Here is a 9,399-nt window from a genome sequence, read left to right on the forward strand (position 1 = left end):
AAATATGGTGACCTTGAAGTAGGATGAAAGTTTCGGGCAAAGGGAAGACCAACTACAAAAGCTCACAACTGACCAAGGGGAAAGAAGTTTGAAAAACTGAAAGTAGTTCCTGACCTGGAGAAATAAAGCCTTTGAGGTGAACTGAAGCTAGATCATAAAGACTCTCATAAGCTTTATTTACGTCTTCCCATTCTTTAAACAATTGAACATTAATTAATATTGTATAATTTAAATTCCTTCAGTTTGGTTAAGTAGTTTTAGAAAAATAGTTTTAAAATTTCCTATTGTCCATTAAGAAATGAATTACACTGGTAAATAAAAATAATAAAGTGTATCCTATGTTTCATATGGAAGTTGGGACTTCAAATTTATTTTTGCAAGATTCATAATGTTTAATAATTTGTTTGCATTTGCTCTTGGGAGGAAAATGTGGATATAAACCATTTATGACGCTTCTCTCTCAGCTGGAAATTACTCAGGAAACTCTTCATCAGATGTAAATTCAATTTACAATAACTATTTTAATGATCTTCTCAGTTTTTTATTTTAAATATACAGGTGACTTTTGAACAACACAGGTTTGAACTGCATTATTTCACTTATACACAGACTTTCTTCAGCCACTGCCACACCTGAGGCAGCATGACTAATCTCTCCCCTTCCTCCTCCTCGGTGTACTTTAAACATAAAGACGATGAGCATAAAGGCATTTATGATGCTCTACTTCCCCATAATGAATAGTAAATATAATTTCTCTTCCCTATGATTTTAATAATATTTTCTTTTCTCTAGCTTACTTTATTGTGCAAATGGAGCATATAATATATATAAAATACACATAATACATGCTTATCAACTATTTATGTTATCACTAAGGCTTCCACTCAACTGTAGGCTCTTAGTAGTTAAGTCTTGGGAGAGTCAAAAACTATAGCTGAATTTTTGACTAAATTATATTCAGTCAAATTATAAATTATAGCTGAATTTTGTGGGGGTTCAGCACCCTTAACTCCCATCTTGTTCAAGGGGTTACTGTATTCTGAATTGTCTTTTAGCATGAGTCATAATGCAGGTATAGTGAAAAACATTTGTATCTATTTAAAAATAATACAGGTAAGAGTTTTAAAAATTATATATTTTTCCTACATGTCATCTGGGAAGAACTTAAAATGGAGTTATGTAAGAAATATATAAGCCTTTTAAATTTGACCTTTTATTTCTGGCATTAGAATTTAGTATACTGGGAAGGAAAATGTGTAAATAGAAATCAAGCAAACTATTCAGAACTGTTTAAGATCATGTATAAAAAGTTATACTTAAGTTACTTTTCTGCCTGGAAAATGCCATAAAGCAATATGACTTTTTAATATTTTACCTATTGCTAAAATTTATCTCATTCGCCCATATTTTGTTATGCTGTATAAGATATGAGATTTGGGAAATATAGTAATTATCAGAAATAATATACTTTGTGAACAAAATATATACTTTAGGAATGGAATAAATAAATAATGAAATACTATTTGTGAGTTTTTTTTGTGTTTGAATTTGTCATCATGCATGCCTTTTTTGTCACATTTTGTTCTTTTCTAAGATTAGGATAGGTAAAAAATTATGAGATGATTAGGAATTTGTAACTGAAAGACAAGCAGACTTTGAAAGAAAAGGATATTCCAGATATTCCATTTGGTACTTGTGAAACATCAAACTCATGTAATTTCATAATTACGGAAACTTCTTAAGAAATAGTGAGTTATAAAAGAAGACATACAAGATTATACAAACATATAAAAAAGCTCAATATCACTAATCATCAGATAAAGCTAATTAAAACCAAGTGAGAGACCATCTCACCTCAGTCAGAATGGCTGAGTAAGAAAAAAAAAAGTAAACAACAACAACAACAACAACAACAACAGATGTCAGCAAGGGCACAGAGAAAAGGGAACACTTATATACTGTTGGTGGGAATGTAAATTAATACAACCTCTGTGGAAGGTAGTATGGAGATTTCTCAAAGAACTAAAAATAGAACAAGCATTCAACTAAGCAATGTCACTACTCAGTGCCTACCCAAAGGAAAAGAAATTGTTATATCAAAATAAAGCCTGCACTCATGTCTTTATCCCAACAGTGATCATAATAGCAAAGTCACAGAATTAATCTAAGTGTCCATCAGTGGATGACTGGATAAAGAAAATATATGTAAACACCATGGAATACTATGCAGTCATAAAAAATAATAAACTAACGTCTTTTGTAGCGACATAAATGTAACCGGAGACCATTATCCCAAGTGAAATAACTTAGACACAAATATTAAATTAAAAATATTAAAACTAAAAAAAAGTAAAGTAGTCACTTAAGCCTTGCATCTTCAGTAAGCACTAATGCTTATATCTTATCTCCTGAGAAATTACCTGGGTGAAAGAGAAAGGAAGGAAGGAAGGGAGGAAGGGAGGGAGGGAGGGAAGGAAGGAAGAACTTAAAAAGAGTACGCTGAAGGTCTTGTTGCTTGGAAGAAAAACGTAAACTTTAGATGCTAGCTCAAAAGTCTGCTATGCTAGCTTTCAAGTCTGATATGAATCACAGCTCCTCATTTGAAAACCTATTAAAAAGAGCAGCAAGTTTAATAAAGAGCAAGCTAAATCTCTTGAGAATAATTCAAGCTGACATTGAAATGTGTGCTGTCACAATTTTGCTCTGTAGACTTAGACACGCTGCTATTTGCCCAGCATTGGGGAAGGGGAGGAGCACAAACCGACTCACAGTTCGAGATGTTGGAGGAGCGGAAGGACTTGTTAGGGAAACCATCTCCTGGATTGCTAATCGGAGTTTTAAGCGATGCAGTGGATTGCTGATTCCAATTTCTCTCTGGATCTCAGTGTCAGATAAAGCAGACATGATGGCACCACTCTTCACGTTGGCTCGGCAGGCTGCAACGTACCACGCAGGCATTCCCAACCAAAGCTGTTAGATAGGAAAAAATGCATTAACAAATTATAATAATAGTTGTCATTTTAGTGTCTCATATGCCAGGAATTATTTTATGTATTTTACATACGTGACCTCATCCCATAAGATAAAATGTTACCATTATTTTCCCCAGAGGAGATAGATGCACAAAGAAATTAAATGATGTATTTAAAAACAACAGCAAGGTAGTGATAGAAACAAGATTTGAAATTGAGAAATGCTAGCTCCAGAGACTATTTTAACTAGTGATAAAATGATTGCTGCATGGCACCAAGTTCCCCTTTGTATGTAGGGACTAGAACGGCTACAAGCCCCATTTGATAAGGGACTCAATTAATGTTTGTTTAATGAGTGGCTTCAATTTATAATGCTCCTTTGAAATTCTGAGTGAAGAGAAATTCTGTCACAGAAAGAGACAGCTGTGCCATAGCCAGCCATGTGATTTTGATCAAAACATGCAGTGTAGCTAAGCCACATTTCCACCTACCTTCCTATACCATGTGAAAGATGTGTGAACTTAATTAGATGCTATATATGAAAATGCCTTTTGGAGAGTGAAATGATGTACTAAGAAAGAAGTTAAAATTCAAATCATCGAAAAACTAAAGAAAGTAACAAAATTAATAATGCATCAGAAATTAGAGATTTTAAGGCTAGGCACAGTGGCTCATGCCTGTAATCCCAGCACTTTGGGAGGCTGAGGTGGAAGGATCACTAGAGGTCAGGAATTTGAGACCAGCCTGGCCAACATGGTGAAACATCATCTCCACTAAAAATACAAAAATTAGCTGGGCATGATGGCGGGTGCCTATAATTCCAGCTACTTGGGAGGCTGAGGCAGGAGAATCACTTGAAACTGAGCGGCAGAGGTTGCAGTGAGCTGAGATCAGGCCTTTGCACTCCAGCCTGGGGACAGAATGAGACTCTGCCTGAAAAGAGGAGAGGAGAGGAGAGCGGAGGGGAGGAGAGGGGAGGGGAGGGGACGGGAGGGGAGGGGAACAACAAACAAAAAGGCCAGGAGTGGTGACTCACGCCCGTAATCCTAGCACTTTGGGAGGCTGAGATGGCTGGATTGCCTGAGCTCAGGAGTTCGAGACCAGCCTGGGCAACAGGGTGAAACCCTGTATCTACTAAAATTTAAAAAAAAAAAAAAAAAAAAAAAATCGGCCGGGCATGGTGGCTGGTGCCTGTAATTCCAGTTAGGTGGAAGGCTGAGGCAAGAGAATTGCTTAAACCCGGGAGGCAGAGGTTACGGTGAGCCAAGACTGCCACTGCAATCCAGCCTAGGGAACAAAGTGAAACTGTCTCAAAAAAAAGAAAAAGAAAAGAAAAGAAATTAGATATTTTGATTTTTTAACTTTGCTGTGAGACTCTTGAAAGACAATTAAACCAGTATTTCTATGAACACAGCACAGGTCTGGTGCACCCTTAAGCGCTGTGTGAATGCCAATCACAGGCATTATATTTCAGCACCTGAATAACATCACTTAAAGCAGGAATATTCTTCTGTTTTCCCCCATAATTAGTTATGAGTAAGAAGCACAAAACACAATAAAAATGTAGCAGTTTATATATTTGTTTTTGAATGTCCAAAAGATTGGTTGATGTTTTCTTGATGTTTGTTGAAATAAATAGGTTGAACAAAGGAGAGAATTGTGACAGTGAAAACAAGTAAGTGAGATAAAGAAGAAAAACTATAAATCAGCAAAATACAGTGCCAAGAGCTCTAGACCACAAATCAGAAGACGTGAGCCCTAATTCCTTTCCGGTCTCATTGGTGAGTCATGTAACCCATTTAAACCTCAGCCATATTTTCCTCATTTGTAAAATGAAGGAATCAAGCTTGATTATTTCTGAGGCATCGTGATAGCTGTCAAAATGATCTCTACCTCTTGATATCCATTCCCTTCTATAATCTCCTTCCTTTGGAGGTTGGCTTGGCCCAGTGATTTATTTCTAATAAATATCTGATGATAAAAGTGATAGGATGTCGCTTTCCAGTTTAGGCAATAAAAAAACTATGGCTTCATTCTTGCTAGTCCCCTTCTGCTCTCTTTCCCTCTGAGCTCTCACTCTGGAGCAAGTCAGATCTCAGTAGCCTTATGGAGAGTCCCATATGACAAGGAACTAATGTTTCTGGCCAACAGCCATCAGGAAACTGAATCATGACCCTGACCACATAAATGAGCATGGAAGTGGATTCTCCCCAAGTCCAGCCTTGAGATGACTGCTGTCCTGACTGATACCTTGATTGCAGTCCTGTGAGAGACTCTGAGCAGAGGCCATTGCAAAGCTATTCCCAGACTCCTGACCCATAGAAGTCATGAGATCATGAATGCCAAATTTGGGGGTAATTTGTAAACAGCAATAGATAACCAGTACAAACATCCTTTTAGTTTAAAAATTCTACAATATTTAAAGAATATTTCTCTCTTTTGAAAAAAAAAATGCCAACAAACGAAACTTTTTGAGTCAGTGTGGACTGGGTTGTGATAGTGAAAGAGAAAATAAGGGGAAGATCTAAGTACAGTGCGTGACTGTACAGATTATGCTTTCTTCCAGTGGGTTAGGCACAAATAATTGACCTTGACGGGTACATTATATATGATGGAAGATAGGACTTAACTATTTAGTTTATAAACTCAAACTGTTCAAAATAACTAATATCTAAACATGTCTTCTTTGGACCCTAATGATTTTTTTACCCTTGTCTTCTAAGATATTTGAATTTCCACACAAGTTAACATCACCCAGATGCCTGCCAATACATTGTTACCAATGTCATCCATAATTAGACCTTTAAGAGTCTTTGATGTAGATAAATGGCGTGTGAAGCATGGAATTCTCGCCTACACAAAATTCTTAACAGGCTGTGCACTCAAGGAGGAGTGAAAGGAGATGAAGTTAAAGCTTTCATTCATTGGATCACTCAGCTCATTCATCTTGTTTATTCCATTTCATAATTTAAGTTGCATTAGGAATCACATTATAGGCAATTTCTATGTACTCAGAACAGGTTTAATTAGCACAAACTTCACTGTCTGTCATCTCCTATCACCTTAATGTCAGTAAGTCTGTTTTTTTTTTTTTTCTTTTTATCTGAAGGATTTGTTCGTCGCTTGCCAAAACAGCAGCTAACTCTTTGTCAAACTGCAGCTCATTTTATCGGAGCAAAAACCGAACAAAGAACTGCTATCATTTCTGAGGTGTGATTTCTTAAGCATTTTGTCTTGTGATTGATTTTTTAAATATAGTAATTTTAAAGACACGGTTGAAAGAAGCAGTTCTGATCGCTAATATCTGATGGCTAATATGCTAAATTTCCCTATCTCATGTGAAAGAATAAAGTAAAAGCAAAATACAGGTATTTTTCATTCAGTCCAAGGAAAAATACAAAGCATGTTTCTAGATATATCTATGTAAGTCTATTTTTAAAACTAAAATGGGCTTTAATGTTTTGTTATTGATTATTTACTTAGCTCTAGCTATAATAAAATGAAGATAGATAATTTTATAATCCAAGACCATTTGAAACACCGTGTATAATTACCTCTGTCAGGCAAGGAAAACCTGGATTCTTCTTTGCCCTGACACAGGCATATCCTAGCAGCCACTAGCAGCTCACAGAGAGAACTGAATAGAAGGGGCAGTGAACACTACTGTTAAGTGACACAAAAGAGCCCTTTGCAGTCAAATATGTAGTTTCCTCAATGTCAGAGTCGGCTTCTGCTGCCTTCCACCCTGTTCACATATTCCCTTATTTTTCCAGAACACTATGTTGTACAGGAAATGCTAAAAAAAAAAAAAAAAAAAAAAACAGTTCTTCTTTTATTGTAGCATTCAGTTTGGACACATAAGGGAATAAGGGGTAAGTCTTCTGTTTTATCCCAAGTGTCTAAAACTAGCTGGTTCCTAGGCTTTAGGGAATTAGGTTCAGGAATTAAATTATAGGCAAAGGAATGTCTCTTGGTGTATCTAGGTGATCTTACTCTCTTGGATTACAGAAGTGTTGAATATGGAGAGGGTCTTCTCTGTAACCTGCTAATGAGAAAGGACCCTGGCGTAATGGATGTGAATGGACGTATTCTTGCAACAATAAAATTTTGTTTCTTCTCCCCCGGGTGCGGTGGTTCAGGCCTGTAATCCCAGAACTTTGGGAGGCCGAGGTGGGCGGATCACGAGGTCAGGAGATTGAGACCATCCTGGCTAACACAGTGAAACCCCGTCTCTACTGAAAATACAAAAAAAAAAAAAAAAAAAAAATTTAGCCGGGCGTGGTGGCGGGCGCCTGTAGTCCCAGCTACTCAGGAGGCTGAGGCAGGAGAATGGCCTGAACCAGGGAGGCAGAGCTTGCAGTGAGCCGAGGTCTCGCCAATGCACTCCAGCCTGGGTGACAGAGGGTGACTCCGTGTCAAAAAAAAAAAAAAAAAAAAACGTTTCTTCTCTTGCTCTAGAAATGAAGAGGGTGTGATTTAGAGACACTTCCTTTTATCCCACTGCATGCTTTCTTCTGCTACAATCACAAAAATGTGTCAGAGTAAAATCACAAACTTATTCCTTAGTAAGCAAATAGTCCCTTATGAGTAAATCCAGACTAAGGGGGTGCTGTGATTTCAGAAACTTGCCTTCACCTGTCTCAAAAAAACTATCAACTTAGTAGTGATTGATTTAAGGGCCTCCTGGTTTCATTCTCTTACCTCTAGCCATGCGACCACAGTCGGCCCATCCCACTGGGCAAAAGGTAATCCCTTTCTCCGAGCTTCCTCAAGAAGTTCATGCCTGAAGTATACAGCAAAGATTATTAGTCAGGTATATGGAAAAATATGACTGTGATTATTTTTAATGATAATATTTTAAAACAACCAATCATTCTTTACAAGATTTTTTATGATACTATATAGAATAACAGAATTCCTTTTTCCTTTGAGTAATACACACACATCATCCATTGATTTTATTAGGAATGAAGCATTGACATAGAAAAGTAATTTTCCCCAACATTTATTTATGAAAATTAGAACATTAAGCGCTAATGGAATTAGAAGTGGAATTATATTATCAGCAAATATCTTATTCCTTCAATGAGAAAATGACCCAAATGTTCATATTCAAGTATGCATTATGGGATCTAAATGTGGCTTCGTCCATCTGCCCTGCTCTCTTTGCCTTACTATCTCCATGGCAAAGAAAATGCTTACATAGACAGGCAGAAGATAAATTTGGTCCTTTTAGTCACATTCTAGTGATGTGGTTGATTTTAGTATGCCCTATAGGTCCATGGGTCTATCTTAGGAGTTACTTGTCTGGACTATGAAACTACATCTCATTTGGAGAAAACTCCAAGGTAAATTGATTTCTAACACTCGAAAGCAATGTAAGGTGTTAAATTCAATGGTACACTGGTTTTTATCTATAATCACTACTGTTTTAATGAAATTAAAATAGCTTAGTAACAATAAATGGTTGTTTTGATAACAAAAAGATGCAAAAGAACCCTGAAAAATGCATCTATAATTTCACTGACTCTTACTGATTTTTAGAATTGACATCCACTTACAAAACAAATTCGAGATCACTCATTACTGAGATAGTAGCTATGTGCTTTCATTGAAACTTAAATTGATATACACTTGGCAGGACTATGTTGGAAAATACATTCTCTGTACTTTAGTATGCCTTGATCTTACACACAGATGATAAAAACATGGTATAATAATTGTTTTATTTTGAATGTGTGTGTTTTATGCTTAGGAATATTTCATGAAAATCATTTTTGAACCCCCAAATGGATAATTTGATTATTTTCTGCTATTAATCAATTAGTTACTTACTGTGGTAGACTATATTAATACATTAAGATATATAATGAATAAAATGCCTTTCAACACAGGATTTTCTGTGTTTGTAATAGAGGCTACCAAAAATGCATTAAAAAAACCCAAAGGGCAAACTACAAATTTAAGTTATAGTGGCTGAAGAGACATAAATCAACTGCCGTTTCATTTGAGGGGACAGAAGTGTTAAGGTCTGCGTGTAAGCTATTCAGCACCTGGGAAAGGGAACAGTGATACCCGTGCTTTGAATCTAAAAATGTAGAGGCACTTCCTCACCTGGCTTGCTCTATCATCCCTCATTCCCTCAGGTCTCCCAGTGACATTCCTTTACTGAAAACCAGTTTCAAATAGCTTAGCCTCACTGTGACAGATATATTTATAGAAATTGATTGAAGGATCAAAAAAAAAAAAAACCTATTAGGTATTTATTGAACACCTGTTGTGGACTGAGACTTGTGTTTGGTGCCGAAAATAGATATGGGTCTAATTTCCCAGGATATCCCCTGTTAGATGGACAAAACAAATACTTGAAACTGTCCGAAAATACAATACAATACAATACAATACAATACAATACAATACAATACAA

General features: G+C 36.3%; 1 protein-coding gene across 1 annotated transcript; it reads right to left on the reverse strand.

Moving 5' to 3' along the window:
• Window positions 1-2,507: 2,507 nt before the first annotated feature.
• On the reverse strand, window positions 2,508-7,755 carry LOC113223111 (liprin-alpha-4-like; the record flags this gene model as incomplete). Its single annotated transcript, XM_026452682.1, has 2 exons — window positions 2,508-2,970; window positions 7,674-7,755. Coding segments are annotated over 2 exons (388 nt in total), but the record flags the coding sequence as incomplete, so codon positions are not given.
• Between the last annotated feature and the right edge of the window lie 1,644 nt (window positions 7,756-9,399).

The sequence above is a fragment of the Piliocolobus tephrosceles genome, unplaced genomic scaffold, assembly GCF_002776525.5.
Source record: "Piliocolobus tephrosceles isolate RC106 unplaced genomic scaffold, ASM277652v3 unscaffolded_38812, whole genome shotgun sequence".
Taxonomy (NCBI): domain Eukaryota; kingdom Metazoa; phylum Chordata; class Mammalia; order Primates; family Cercopithecidae; genus Piliocolobus; species Piliocolobus tephrosceles.